We start from the raw sequence: 15125 nt of genomic DNA, 5'->3' as shown, positions 1-15125 counted from the left end.
CTGCTTTTGCAACAACACTCCCCTCAATTGTAGCATCGTTGATGGTACCACTGATAGTGGCGTGCGGCCCGACCGATTCGGCCTGGTAATACTACGAAAAGATTATGCTAGGTGATTGCCGAATTTTAGCAATTAACCAACGAAAGTTTCAAAATTGGCTTCTAATGGAAAAGTGAACACCCTTCAAATCATTACTTAATACACTTTATTGTGGAGGTTGATTTGGCCATCGCGCGGAGCCCCTCCAGAGGTGGCGATCCCGATCCAGCCGCACCGCCACCCACCTCAAAATAGCAGCAAAACTCGATCAATCGGCCAAGAAACTATTCACAAAATTACTCAATAAGCTAATTAACCACCAAACACACCATTGGTTACTCAAACTCCACTAATCATAGTATAGCTCATCCATAACCTTTACGTCTAGCTTAACTTCTTCGCGCTCATCAAGCGCGGGTGTTGAAAAAACTCCCTATGCTCCAACTCCTCAACCCCAAGGCCGAGCTGTTGCGCCGGCAACAGGCGTTGCAAGTGAACATTGCCGCCGCCCAGGGCCTCCAGCAGGTGCTTGCGCTGAATCTTGGACCCCGCGGTACCCTCAAGCTCCTCGTCGACGGGCTGGGGGGCCTCAAGTTGACCAAGGACGGCAAAGTGTTGCTCACGGAAATGCAGATCCAGCACCCGACCGCGATCATGATTGCCCGGGCCGCCGCCGCCCAGGACGAGATCACCGGCGACGGTACCACCTCGGTGGTGTTGCTTGTCGGTGAGCTTTTAAAGCAGGCCGACCGCTACGTGTCGGAAGGTGTACACCCGCGGGTGATCGTTGACGGCTACGAACAGGCCAGAGAAGCGGCGCTCCAGTTCCTTAACCAATTCAAACACACCCGTCTGGATTTCGACCGTGAGTTCTTATTACAGATCGCTCGTTCGTCTTTGGCGACGAAGGTGCCTGCGGAATTGACCGACGTTTTGACCCCTGTGGTTACTGACGCCGTCCTCCAAGTACGCCAACCCGACCAGCAATTGGACCTCCACATGATCGAAGTGATGACGATGCAGCACGGCACTGCTCGCGACACTGAATTGATTAAAGGTTTAGTGCTTGACCACGGTGCCCGCCACCCGGACATGCCCCGCCGTGTCGCCAACGCCCACATCTTGATTCTCAACGTCTCCTTGGAGTACGAGAAGACCGAGGTCAACCTGGGCTTCTTCTACTCGCTGGCAGAGCAGCGCGACAAGTTGGTGGCGCTGGAGCGAAAATTTGTTGACGCCAAGTTGAAGAAGATCGTGGACTTGAAGAACCAAGTGTGCCTGAACGGTGACGGGTTCGTCATCATCAACCAGAAGGGGATCGACCCGATGTCGTTGGACGTGTTGGCTAAGCACAACATCCTTGCTCTCCGTCGGGCTAAGAGAAGAAACATGGAGCGTTTGCAGCTCATCTGCGGCGGTGAAGCCCAAAACTCCGTTGACGACTTGCTGCCGTCAGTATTGGGGTGGGCCGGCATGGTCTACGAAAACGCTATCGGCGAAGACAAGTTCACTTACATCACTGAACCTAAGGACCCCAAGGCAGCCACGGTGTTGATCCACGGGCTGAACAACCACATCGTCACCCAGGTCAAGGACGCGGTGCGCGACGGGTTGCGTGCCGTCGCCAACGTCATTCGCGACGGTGCCGTCGTCCCTGGTGCTGGCGCCTTCTGGTTGAGCGCCGCCCACCACCTCAGGCAACCTCTGCTTGCTAAGGGTAAGAACAAGGCCGGGTTCAACGCCTTCGCCGACGCGTTGTTGGTGATTCCCAAGACCCTCGCCGCCAACGCTGGGCTCGATACCTTGGATGTGATGGCTCAATGTGAAGACGACATCCACGCCGGCGAAGTGGTTGGGGTTGACTTGATCTCGGGTGAGCCCATGGACCCTTCGGTGGACGGGGTGTGGGACTCGTTCCGGGTGGTACGCAACGCCATCGCCGCCGCCACGGGGATCGCCCTGAACTTGTTGTTGTGCGATGAGTTGTTGAAGGCAGGGCGCTCGTCGCTCAAACCGGAGCAGTAGCATGAGGGATTAAACTAAATATATAATGAGTAGATAAACTATTGAGGATAATATGAAGTTCGTAAACTGATTGGTTGCTGTTGTAGTGCACTTGGCTGGTGATGGTAGCGCCGCGCGCACCCCGGGCCGTCGCCGTCTCGTACGGATCATAACAAGGACTATGTTAGCAAAACAATGAATTCATTCCACTTTTGCGATGAACTGTAATATACTCAGGTCCTTCTTTATTTTTGATTGGTTGATGTGGATTTAGGCAAATGATCTTGACTCAGCAAGCATGACCAAGTTCAGGAAGGGATCACCTATATTGACCCTACCGTGATGAAGATTCTGTTGACAGACGTGCCGATGGTTAAAGAGGTTTGCTAATATGTGGATGAAATTACATGAACTACATACGGATTGGCTTATGTTCCATCAAAGAGATAACGTGTGATTCCCTTCAAATTTTTTACACACTATCCTAAGTATATCTTCTTCCATATTGGGTCACTGGCACTGATTGCTTGACCAATCGGCAAGGGTTTATCCCGGTATACACGTGGCCATACAACCACTGAGAGCCGGTGCCCCTCCAGCCACAGGCGCATTTACCCATCAGCTTAAGGATAAACTGGATCGGAACGAATATCTGCCGACTGTCAGTGGTAAAGTGGCGGCGGAGCATGTGGTCGCGGGCGGGGATGCTCAGCGCTCCCGGCACTCGGAAATTGACACAGGTGGTATGCGATTGAAACTCACAGGTATAAGACCCCTCCTTGAGGTGGGAGTTGATGTGATCAGTCATTGCTCCGGGGGATGTCGTGGTACTGTTACAAATGGGACACCGGCGAACGTCTGAATTTTGTGTAGTTTCAGGAACTGGTGTGGCAGCTGGTATGGCAGCTGGTTTCGGAGCCGGTTTGGGAGCTGGTTTGGGAGTTTTTTGTGCTGTTGTGGCAGCATTTGTCGCCACTTCACCCTTTGGTTCCGTTTCCTGTTTCTGGACGATGGTTTCAGGCGTTGGGCGTGGAGATTCGTGGGGACGTGCAAGTGGTGGTGGTGGTTGGTTGTTTGAGCTTGGCAACCTTACCAGTGGATCAGAAACGCTCTGTTGTTGAACAACGGGAACGTAGCCAGAGCCGTTAGCGAAATTTCTCGCGTGGTAAGTGTACCCACTGCCAGTCATGGTGCTTCCAAAACAATTTGGCTGAGTCGCCTGAATTAAGGGGTTAGGCATACAATGAGGGGCTTGAACGACAAAACGCGGATCACAGTGAAGGATAGGAGAAGTTTGAGTGGTTGGGATCGGTTGACGATGCTGCACTGACTGTAAGCGCCCTATACTCATTAATCGCGCCATTTTTGGGGTATTGGCTCTCGCCGGCGGTATTTTCACGTCCGCTCGCAACGCCCCCCTTGCGAAGGAGATGAGCTCTTCTCGTAGAACTGGCGGCGGTGGCGGCATAGCTAGCTGCAGACGCGTCAAGTCGTGGTGAGGTTGTCGGATTTCAGGTCCATTAAGCATCGCTTTCGTCTGGGCGAAATAATGCGGGAAGTAAGGATCGCCACTCATTTACCGAACCAGCATGGCATTTGTGGTCGTCGTCAATCGTTTATATAGGCTTTGTCTGCAGGTTCTGCTCGTGTATATTGGACAATAGCCAACTCCGAGCACCCTACAGATTCGCCGCGCCTCAAATGCATTTAAAATTCCCCACCACTGGGGTTCCCTGTGGCCTCACTAGGGTGAGCCCAGTGCCTGAGGGTGGGGTTCAACATCAACGACTTGAGGATTAACGTGGTAGTTGACGATTTTACCTCCTCTGGATCTGATCTGATCGACGCACCAATGAGGGGCTTAGCCAATTGACGATACAACAGCGAGCGTCACCAACTGATGGTCAAGTGGGGCGTGATATACGCTGACTGAAGTAAGACAAGCTACTGACTAAACCTTTTTATTGATGACTTTATCAAAGCAGACAACGCTGGCGTGATCTGAACCCATTCTTAAGATTTGTTTCAACCGGGTCGTGTTTCAACACGGCATGCTTGGTCATTTACCCCACCCCCGATACGCGTCGCTCACAGTCCCTCAGCTGATCGTGCAATACTCTCTCACAAGGCCAATAAACGGAAGTGACAGAAGGGGATGAAAGCAGTGGCATAGAGAGCTATGGGTTTCCTAGGAAGATGTCCATCTCTGGTCGTCGATCAGAGACGGTTAACCATATTCCTGTGCCTCCTGGGTCCGATTTATGTGGTCATGGAAGGGATGTTGTCAAGCCACCACTTGGCAACCTCGACCTTACAACTGAAATTTCACTCCACCAATTGGTGATGGCTTTCAATCTACACCAAAAGAGCGATGACTTGCTCTAACCATTGCTTAAATTGTGCTATTAATATGCTCTCTTACTTACTCAATGCCTTCTCTGGGCTAACGGGACACTCTTACTGATAAAGCTTCGGAAAAGGTAACGATTTCGTGTACCGACACGGGTTCTGTTTCGATTTGACATGGCCAATGTACCAGTCCCGGCCTAAGCCGCGCCAGCCACAGACACAGGTGCCAAAGTGGTCGTTCAACTGCCCGTAGGGGATGTTCTTGCCAATATCTTCGTCGGGCTTGAAGTGCTGGTTGTACATATGGTGTTGACAGCTTCTCTCGCCCTCTTCCCGCGGGTACCTGGCCTTACAGTATCCCAGCGGCCAAAACTGACACACCGACACATGCCTATGCGATTCAACGTGGCGGTGCAAGTTTTTGAAGATAAAGATGTGGCACACGGGGCATCGTCCAATGTCATTCCTCAGGCGCGTTGATGCTTGTTTCCCACTGACGTAGGGAGGCGACAAGCGTTTGCTGCTTCTAGGGATCTTCAGATCTTTTCCCTTGGTGATGTGGACAAACTTGTGGGGCTTATCGATGGATAATGACAGTGGGTAGCCCGTGAATGGAGGCTGCACCGATCGATTCCACACGAAATAGGCGAGGAGGACTCGCCCTTCGAACACGAGGTCAAACGATGGTAAGTGGGCGGCTGGCATGGGGAGATGGATATCCCCAGCGGCTTAAATATATGGTAATCCCGAGCGGTAGTTCCCCGCCTCGCCGTTACCGAGCCACATATCGTCACGATGTCGCCCACAATACCAGAATTTTCGTCATCATCATCGCAACAAGCGAACAGATATTCCTCAAGGTCTCCTCAAAGCATAGCCACCGAGTTATCAGCAAATCGAAATGAGTTCTTGTTACCGTTGTGATTAGCATCGATCGAATAGATCTGAGTATATTCGTATTTTTCGGTGTTTCTGACGCGTGGTTGATGTGGATGATCGCCGTGCCTCGTTCGTCTCTCTCATTGACGGTTAGGCGCGAGATGATCGGCAGGATAATACGCGATCTGAATGGGGCTTAGAAGCTTTGCCCTGGCGACGAGAACGATGACGATGGTTATATCCAGGAACCACGCGACCATCGAATAATTGACAATTGTGTGAGCATATGTAACCATCACCGCGTGAGACGAGACTATCCAAACCGCACTTTATCAAGCTCAAAGACATTGAATCCATGCTGATGACATAATAATGCTTATCGATCTCTTGTTGGCACCTCTGCCAAGAGGCATGGGTTAGTTGGCGACAATACGTGGTCATACAACCACTCCTCGGCCCGGCCCTCCCAACCACACCCACAAATCCCAAAATGGTTCATCATTGTGCTGAGCGGGGCTTTCCACGGGTTTAAGATGCGGAAATGAAAGTGGTGGAGAAGCATGTGGTGCTTGTACTCGCTGGCACTGCAATTTCTTGGGCAGTAACAATTGCTGAGTGATGAGAAAAGACAGCCAGTCAACAGGTCGCCGCGATGAGACCTCAAGTGTTTGTTTGCATCCACGCCGCGTGCCGAAACGTGGCCACAAAGCGTGCAAGTTTCCAGAGTCTCGTTCACTTGCGGGGTGTTGGTTTCATTATAAGCCAGTGGCAACAGCTGGTAAGAATGTTGGTGGCTGTGGAATCCGGGTGGCCGAGGAATCTTAGTATACCTCAGTGACGACAAATTGTGAGGGATCGCCAGTGGTGGTACTGAAGAGCCTTGCGGGGGTGCGGCGACAACTGATGGCGCCTGCCGCTCATAGACAATCTGTGAGCCCGGTGGTCGAACATGTTGATAGAATCCTCGAGGTAACAGTGATCGAGAATTCTGATAGAATCCATGAGGTAAATGAGAACCCGTCGCCGTCGCTGTCGCCGTCGCTGTCGAGGGAACGACATTGACAACTGACTGCTTCCTTTGTGCATGATTTCCTGGGGCTGAGGCCGGGGGGACTGGTGGGGGCGGTGGTTCCAACTGATGGGGTGGGAGCGGGGGCGTCTTCCTCTTTAGCATGGCCTCGCTGTGAGCCACATACTGCTCATATTGAATATCCCGAAACTGCATTGATGATAAAATTGAATTGCTACGATTATTGTCAGATTATATCTCCTGGAACTGGAAACTTTAGCTAAATCCTCAGTGCTTCTGGTAGTACTTGCCTCAAGTGGTTTCGGTCGGATTTGTATCAATCTTAATCAGTACCCTTTGCAAATCTATTACTGAGTTCAGCTCTCGTACTATTCCTTACTATATAAAGACAAACCCAAAACAACGTCCTCCTCACCCCACTCCGTTTCAATAAACCCGTGCTCAACATTCAGAATGGTTTTCAATCTGACATTATCCCCATTGTGAGCTTTCGAAAGAATTTGCATCAACCCCAACCGGTACACATCTTCAGCAAAGTTCACGTTCCTTTCATAGGCGGCTAACTTCGCGTTAAGCTGGCAGCGCTGCTTAATGCCATAGCCAGCAAGAGCACTCACCGCTTGTTTGTAGGCTTCGGTAAATTTTGAAGTCGCCTTCTGACGCTTGATTTCGGCTTCAACGTCGTTAAAGTTTGCCCAGGGTTAAGTCAATGGTGATCTGGTCATTTTCCTGGGTGTAAGCGTCGCGATAGTCGTTAATACGCCGTGCCAGCTTCTTTTTATCACTGGCTGATACCTTCGGAATGTCGCTAATAAGCTGTTTAACGGAGTTATCAGTGTTGACGTGTAACGCCAGTAACTGAGCCTGACTTTGTTTGCGGAAACCTCTCCACTAAGTGGTGAGCATCGACATGGCGTCGAAAGATTGAACAGCAGTGGAGATTGCTTTTAGTCTTGTTGACCCTTGCTTGCCTTCCTCCTCCACAATCACCAAGGTAAATTATAGTCATCAGGGAAATTACCGCGCCTGCATTGCAATCGACCCATTATCCTCTTCAACGAATGTCCACTCGGTGTATATTACGCCAATAAGCCCTTTTGGTAGACCCAGGCGATGGCTTGAGCTTCACGGCACATGGTAGCCTTCGACTCACCGGCGTCACAACAGTACTCCACCATAGCACACTTGGTCACGTCGTCAATCATGCGACTGTAGGCATTCACCCCCGCCATGATGTACCCAGAATAGACGGAGCGGTAGCGAGGGTTTGCCGTCAATGACGGTTGGAGCCGGGGCCAGCTGTCATTAAATTGACGGGAAAGCAGTCTCCGCTCTCGCTGGTCATCACTGTGGATTATGTCCACTGCTAAGTCAACCGCAGCAGTAATGGTGGCCGGTGTAGACGACGACGATACCACAAGGGCGCGATCGTCATCGTGGAGAGCATCAGCCCCGGCGATCATGGTGATGAGCACGTTCCAATTGGCAGTGATCACCGGTAACACTTTGTTGTAGTTTGTCGCCAAAATCGGATACACTGATTTTAGCGTTTGCAAAATCAGGTGTTTGAGACGGCGATGAGGTTGTGATAAAAGCTTAAACCCGTAAGTAAAGATCGACAATGCCAATTGCCATGTCGATTGAGGTACGGGCCCTTGCCATTCCACAACGTCAGTGGACGGTGGTTCATCGCCTAATTCGTCGTCTTCGTCTTCTTCATCGTCACTATCTACCATTTCCGAAAACGGAGCGTCTCGTGGTCGAGTGAAGTACTCTTTGGTAGAATCATATTCAGGGTAGGCGATGTGGTGGTTGTCTTCAACGAATTTCGCTAATTGCGCTGAGTTAGACATCCCCCACGGAGCAAACGATGATTCGTTCATGGCAGCGTCCTCAATCTTTGGCGTAGGATCCACGTATTGGCGACTGATTTGTTTAACCACTTCGTGAAATACAAGAAAGAACCCCTCCATGGCCACAGGATAGCCATGGTACAAATCCATTGCCACAAAGATCAGACTGAACACGTCACCCAACATGTTTTGTCCGAGAAGATCGGGGCCACAGAGCTTAATCACCACGAGGAGTAAACCTGGAAGCAGCGGGGTCAAGTCACCACTATTAAGTCTGACGGTGATAGCATCGACCAAGTAGTCCAGATTGTCAGTAATAAGCTTAGCCATCAGCCCGTCGTAGAATTGCTGCGCCACTTGAGTCAAGGCGTGGGCAGCATGGGTGTGGATATCTCCGGGAAATGTAAGGGCCTCAAGCATCGGGTACAAGTAGTCCATAAGCACCAATTGCTGGTACTGGTCTTTAGACACTAAAGCGGAAATTGACCCTAACACGTCAAGAGCCACGCCGTAGCCAAAGCGGACAGACGATGACCCGCCACCAAGAAGTCTCCGATGTAAATCATCAATAAGATCCTCAGCTGCAGTTACAGAAAGCGACATCACATGGTTGTTTTCGTCGCTCTCATCTTCTTCCATGGCTTCATCATCGTCAAAGGCCAAAAACTCATTAACATCAAAGTTAGCCAGCGCTTGTGGCGACAGTTGCGAGACGTGGTTGACTGCCCATAAATTGATCCCCTTTGGTGGGGTAGAACTGAGCAATTGGTCAATCACTTCGGTAAACACTTGGTGACGGGTAGCTAAAGCTCCCACCGCCTGGAGAAACCGCTCCATCGCCGCTTCCACTTCATCACTATAAAAGTCATTGAACCATGAGAGTTTAGTGGTGGCTTCCCCCAAAATATCCTCAGTCTTCGATAACGTCACTAAACTGTGATTATAGGCTTCGGTAGCCGCCGACACCGGGTCGGATTTGGTGGAGATTTGAGCAAGATTTTCTTGGTCAATGTGAGATGGGAGCACCACCTGATGTTCCACTGCTCTATTCACTCGTTTCGGTTTATTATCACGGTCCAACTGATCCTGAACCCCATCACAAAGCACGGTAGCTACGCGAGCAAGCGTCGCTGGCCACCATCCTGAATTGTCCGTCATCACGCGATGGAGGATCTCAAGTTGTAGTCTGATTGAAGTCAATATGTGGAGCACTTTGACGTCTTCTGATGATTGCAAAGTGGGAGCAAACTTAGTGTCGATGAGATTAGGGAGTTTCTGTTTCAAAAGCTTAGTAATAAGCAGGCGTCGGTTATCGATATCGTCTTCTTCGTGGTAGGCAAGTGACATCATTTCCACGGCGGTAATCCCTTCTCCAGCATCACCTTCAGTAGTCATCGCTTCAAACAATGATACCACGTCCACGGCAAGATTATATATCTCGGTGAAAAGACAGTAGAACGAAGTGTGCCATAGTTCGCCGAAGAACGAGATCACGGCTCGATAAAGCGGTTTGATGGCCTGAGGTTTACCCTCCTGGCTATGAGCAATGTTTTTGAAAAGAACCATTAACGATAATTTCAATTGCGTCGCAGTGGCGGTGAGCCAGCTCTGAGTGCGGACCTCAGTAGCCGCGTGTATCTCCACCTTCGTCTCCTCTTTAAACCCTTCCGCATCAGCATTCGCAGCTGCTTGTTGTTGCCAGAGGCGGCGAGGATCGGATTCGACGACGTATGTGGCGTTCAAGTCGCGGTCACTGAACACTTTGCTGATCAACAGTTTAAGCACAGTAATGAGTAGGGTCACCACTGAGTAGTGGACTTTAGTGACATTTTTGGTGAATTTCACAAGTTTTGACACCACACCTGGAAGTACCTGAGCCATTGCTTCCGGGTCCACTACACGGCGAGTGAACAATTGCTTTAACACTTCCAACGCCAACGTGGTCACGTCGACGTCTTCCTGAGCTGTACACTGTCCTTGAAACAGGTCCAACGTATTCAAATCAATGGTGATGATCTTACTAAGCTGGCTGAATCCCTGGTCTGATTTCAGAAACGCATCGGGAGGCAACAGTCTCACCAACAGCAAAACGAGGGCGAAAGTGGCGTGCTGGAAACTGCGAGGTTTGTTCTGGGTATCGGGACCACATAAATTCACCGTAAGCATCACCAATTGCTCGGTAAACTCCGGGGTATGGCTGCGGTCAAGGTTCCAGCTGTGGTCAAATAAGAACTGGATAATCGCCAATACGTAGGTGGTGACGTCCTGAGGTAAAGGCAGGTGGCGGAGAAGCCCACTAAGAGGAAAGAAAACGTAGTCCGCCAAGTTTCGAGCGAGAATATACCCTTGGTTCTTGTGCTGCTGATGGTGGTCCTGGAGGATGTGGAGCAATTGGGAGAGGAGCTGGCCGATCCGCTGGAAGTTTGGTTGCGGTTGAGCCACCTCCTGGGACAACTCAACGCATGTGGGCTTGCATTGAGCGAAGAGCTCCAGCGATAGCAGCTTCACGTCCATAGCACTTACGGAGCGTACGGTACTATAGTTGATGCCACTGAGGGGAGTGGTTATGTAAGCTCTTATGTAACCGAAGCGCGTTCTCAGCGTTCATCACTATCTTACTACTCTCCGCAAACAACAATCATGTCTACCGCTAAACCGCGAGGGGTATTGGTGGGACGTACCAATACTCGTGACGTGCTGTTTAAGCTGCGGTTGCGCTACGCTTACGGTTGCGATCCCGAGTACTACGATGAAGTATTGGCGTATAAAGGCCGATTTGAGCTGTGCATCGCCATCCCCCCCGTGGCGGCAGTGGAGAAGTTTTTAAGCCCCGAGCCGCTTCCAGACGCCGACTTCTTCCCTGATAGTGAGTTTACAGAGGGAGTACGCGACCAATTGCTTGCGGAATGGCCATTGCTGTTCACCGCTGAACGCGACGATAACACCGCCAAAGTCGACCTCACCAACGGCGACCTGGCTCTGATGGACGTGTTTGGCCGGGTGGGAGCCATTGCCGACGTTGGTGGATCGATTGTTGCCCTCAGATGGCTCCCGACGCTGGAACCGGCCGAGTATGAGTACGTGGCGTTATCAGTGGTCCACGCGCCCATCGCCGAAAGTCTTAACCACGAACGGCTCGGGTTGTTTAACCAGGAGATGGACGATAGTCTCGCGACGCTGATCCAAGTGTGGAGATACCGTGACGGCGAGTTAACTCGTCATTTGCTTATCGACACTACTGGAGTAGTAGGGGTCACTAACTACTTGGAATGGCTTCCGCTATCGGTGCCAGGGTGTCTAGGGGTGGTATGTGGCTGTTTCAACGACGGGAATTGGCACGCGATCAAGATTAGTCGTGATTACGGCCAGGTATCGTTGACTAAACTGCTGATGACAATTACGGTGCCAGACACTACCATCACCTCGTTCAGCTTCCGCAACTCGAGCCACGTGATTGTCGGCACTGCCACCGGCCACATTGCTCAGTTTGAAGTGCCCGCTCCTGTGGATAGTGATGGGGTTACCGAGCCGCAATGGATGGTCCACTTGTTCAAAACCGCCATCGATTCGCTTTTGGTTAATGCTAGTGAGCCTGGAAAGGACGTGGTGGTGGCTAATTCACTGGGGCTGACTATGTGCGCGGTTGAGCTTGATAACTATGTCGTGGGCCAGCTGACGGCGTTTGCTCCTAAAACGTGGCTTCGCCCGCTGTATAACCCGAAGCTTAGACTTTACTTGGTGGCCCTGGCGCTCGACACGTTGTCGTATATGTTTTTGAGAGCCCCCACCGAGCTGATTAACCTGTTGGTGCGACCAGCAGCCGACATCACTACGTTTTCGGCTCTGGAGCGTTTAGGCCACCCGTTGGCGATAGTGGGCACTCTGGCAGGCGATTTCTTCGTCGTCAACTACGTGAGAAAGTTCTTAAACGGGGTGAAGCTGTCTAATAAAGTGATTGTCCCCATTCAGCTATGGAAAGTGACCTATATCAACCGTGAGCTTAAAATTAACGGCGACTTCTTCCAATTGCCCAACGAAGCCAATAACCAGTGCCTGGTGACTCCTGCGGAGATTTCATTCACCGCTAGCGGCTGGAACGAGAATCCGGCCACGGCCCACATCTATGCCGCCGGTAACGTGGCTGGTCTTTTGTTTGTCGAGCTGCTTGCTCAGTAATCAACGACGTCACCATAAGTTTGACGCCACCGCTTGAGGCCGCCAATGACGTCAACGGCATCGGTGTACCCCCAATCGCGAAGCTTTTGCACAGCTATCTGGGAATCGTTACCAAACCGACACACCACCGTGATCGGAGCACTGTGGTCAAGCTGTAAATTGTCCACATTGGCTTGGCTAAGGTCAGTGATGGGCACGTTAATCGCTCCGTCAATCTTAGTGATATCAAACTGTTCCTTTGGCCTAACATCGATGATGACGCTTTCTTTGTTGAACTGGTTCGCGTTGATTCTCATATCGGCAGGAAGCGGGTCGAAGGTGACGCGTCCACAGTATGCGACATAATCGATCTCTCCCGCCTCAATCGATTGTCTGGTGATGGTGGCCTGAGCCAGACACACGGCGCAGTCAGGCTTTCGCGGTCTCATCTTGAAATGTCTCAATTGCTGGAACGGATAAGCGGAGTATGCGGCCAAAAATGGTTTGAAATTGTCAGCGGTATAGTATCCCGTGATAACTTTGATGGCTTCGGTAGCCATGGCGGTACCAACAAGGCCGATCACAGGCCCGATGACACCGCCATCGCTACACGACGTCACTGAATCGGGAGGCGGCGGCTTGGGGTGGAAACACCGGTAGCAGGGACCCGTGTTGTTGAAATTAAGCACCGTGAATTGACCCTCGGTCTTCAAACCGGAACCCAGCACTAACGGTTTGCCTAAAAGTACCGCTACATCGTTAATCAAATAACGGGTCGCCGGAGTATCGGTACAGTCCAAGATGACGTCATAGCCACTAAATAGGTTAAATGCATTGGTAGCCGAAAGGCGAAACGGGTAGATCTCCGTAGCCACGTGAGGGTTCAAACGGTCGACGAACTGCTGGGCCAGCTCGCTCTTTAGTTGGCCAGCGGTAGTATGGAGGATTTGCCGATGGAGGTTTGACTCGTCCACAGTGTCGCCATCAATAATACCAAGCTTTCCCACACCGGCACCAGCAAGGTAGGCGATCGCAGGACACCCTAACCCGCCAGCACCCACCACGAGCACTTTAGTGTGGCGTAAACGGAGTTGTCCCTGTAAGGAATGGAAATGAGGGGTGATCATCTGGCGACCATAGCGGAGGTATTCCTCAGCACAGAGTTCAGTTTGAGGAGTGGATGAACTCTCAGTGTGGGTACCATTAGTTTGCGATTGTTGTTGAGCCGCTAGCTGTTGCTTTAGGCGTTGGTTCTCCTCTCGGAGTCGGGTAAGCTCATCCATGGTCAGGTGCGAAAGCGAGATGGGAACTTAACAAACCCCGAACATCACTTAAAGAATAAGCCTTGACAAGTAGCAAGAAACTATACCGAATACGCGTCTTTGTTTGAGTTTAATTTAAAACATAAAGATGACTATCTTCCTACTACTATAGTTCATTTCAACAGTTAGCATTTAATGAAGATCGATAGGGATGATCATGAGAGCACTAATGTTATTCCCTCAAGTTGAGAGATTCTCCCTTTCCGGACAAACGTTACTATATCACGAATCCACTAGATTACCATTCATTATTCTATACGATCTTTTGCTTGACGAAGAACGACTTCAAGTGTCTCAACTGGTAGACACAGGTGCCGACCAACACAATCAACTGGATGATCGACCACTTCACCACCCGGGCGTTGGTCAGCTCCGACTGGTCGCGGAAGGTGGCCTCGCGGATGCGCAAGTTTTCTTGTTCGTTGTGGATCTCGGTCAACTTCTGGTTGAGCGCCTTGATACGCGTGGTCAAGTCGTCGACCTTCTTCGTCCCCTTGGAGTCGACAAAGTCGTGCGCCGACCCTTGCGCCAAGTCAAAGAACACCTTGTGGCGCTTGTTGTTGGTGCCGTCAGTGTATTCAGGGGTGATACAGATCAGGTGTTCCCCCAGGTCCTGGGTGGTGAAAGTGAACTCACCGGAAGACGACAGCTTCTGGTCCAACACCCGGTGGTCATTGTCAAAAGTTTCGTCGACGGTGACCTTGACCTTCAAGTTGCCGTTGTGGCGGTAGTCGTTGGTGCCGTCGACGCGCTCGGTGGCCTCAATGCGGCCAACAAGCAAGGTGTCGGCCTGGAGCTCCTCGTAGAAGCACCGGGACTCGCCGGTGTTCAAGTAGAAGTGGAGCGCCAGGGCCAAATGGACAAACACAAGCGTCAACAACCAGTTCATGGTGGGTGAAAAGTTTACGCGTGGCCGGTTCTGATCGAGGAAAAAAGTCTCGCGTGCGTGGCGCTATCGACACTGCCGCGCGTCGGAGGTGTCGGGAGACACGAGACGGCGACGGAAATTTCACGAAGTGAAAATGTATTACTGGTGATAATTAGCCGTCATTTTGGGTGATGAAAAGTCACTATCACCAAAGGTGAAGTTAAGTATATGTTTTGACCTAGAATTAGTAATTCATATCGACATTATTCTGTGATTACACTCCTAATCAGCCATACTTGTGTGCGAAAAGTCCTGTATATCTCCTATATCAAAAGTCCTCAGTCCTTATAATCAATCTCTTATAATAACTTATCCTTTGTTTATAGTTTATACGGCAGAGAGGGCAAATCATTGATTTTCAACTTGTCAACATTACCTTAATTGTCGTCATCTCGGCTGTCGCCACCGCGTCAGGGGCACACCGCCACCCCCGTGGGGACAACGTGTACTACGTCGAGTCTACGCTGGCCCTAACCAATTAGCGTTCTATAGTTTCCTTCGTTTTCAAATCGATAAAGAATTAAGCTTTTCGGGGTTACCGGTCCCCTAAAGACGTCTCTTCGCTA

The 15125-nt window shown here is 50.9% G+C and overlaps 5 protein-coding genes across 5 annotated transcripts; 2 read left to right on the top strand and 3 right to left on the bottom strand. All coding sequences in view use genetic code 12, as the record gives it.

Moving 5' to 3' along the window:
• Positions 1 to 474: 474 nt before the first annotated feature.
• CCT6 (chaperonin-containing T-complex subunit) lies at positions 475 to 2064 on the top strand (the record flags this gene model as incomplete). The annotated part of the gene is made up of 1 exon (XM_034154023.1): positions 475 to 2064. One exon carries the CDS (start codon positions 475 to 477, stop codon positions 2062 to 2064), a length of 1590 nt encoding a protein of 529 aa, XP_034013704.1.
• A 5316-nt stretch (positions 2065 to 7380) lies between these two features.
• DIURU_001475 (uncharacterized protein) lies at positions 7381 to 10668 on the bottom strand (the record flags this gene model as incomplete). Its single annotated transcript, XM_034154022.1, has 1 exon — positions 7381 to 10668. One exon carries the CDS (start codon positions 10666 to 10668, stop codon positions 7381 to 7383), a length of 3288 nt encoding a protein of 1095 aa, XP_034013703.1.
• Positions 10669 to 10794: 126 nt separating this feature from the next.
• DIURU_001474 (transcription factor TFIIIC subunit) lies at positions 10795 to 12070 on the top strand (the record flags this gene model as incomplete). Its single annotated transcript, XM_034154021.1, has 2 exons — positions 10795 to 11961; positions 12044 to 12070. The coding sequence occupies 2 exons, from the start codon at positions 10795 to 10797 to the stop codon at positions 12068 to 12070; spliced, it is 1194 nt and encodes a 397-aa protein (XP_034013702.1).
• A 253-nt stretch (positions 12071 to 12323) lies between these two features.
• On the bottom strand, positions 12324 to 13592 carry UBA4 (Uba4p; the record flags this gene model as incomplete). Its single annotated transcript, XM_034154020.1, has 1 exon — positions 12324 to 13592. The coding sequence occupies one exon, from the start codon at positions 13590 to 13592 to the stop codon at positions 12324 to 12326; it is 1269 nt and encodes a 422-aa protein (XP_034013701.1).
• Positions 13593 to 13884: 292 nt separating this feature from the next.
• On the bottom strand, positions 13885 to 14520 carry ERP5 (Erp5p; the record flags this gene model as incomplete). The annotated part of the gene is made up of 1 exon (XM_034154019.1): positions 13885 to 14520. One exon carries the CDS (start codon positions 14518 to 14520, stop codon positions 13885 to 13887), a length of 636 nt encoding a protein of 211 aa, XP_034013700.1.
• Positions 14521 to 15125: the final 605 nt, after the last annotated feature.

Source organism: Diutina rugosa, assembly GCF_008704595.1.
Source record: "Diutina rugosa strain CBS 613 chromosome Unknown scaffold50_size97106, whole genome shotgun sequence".
In the NCBI taxonomy this organism is placed as follows: Eukaryota; Fungi; Ascomycota; class Pichiomycetes; order Serinales; family Debaryomycetaceae; genus Diutina; species Diutina rugosa.
This window is presented reverse-complemented; position numbering and strand designations above follow the sequence as displayed.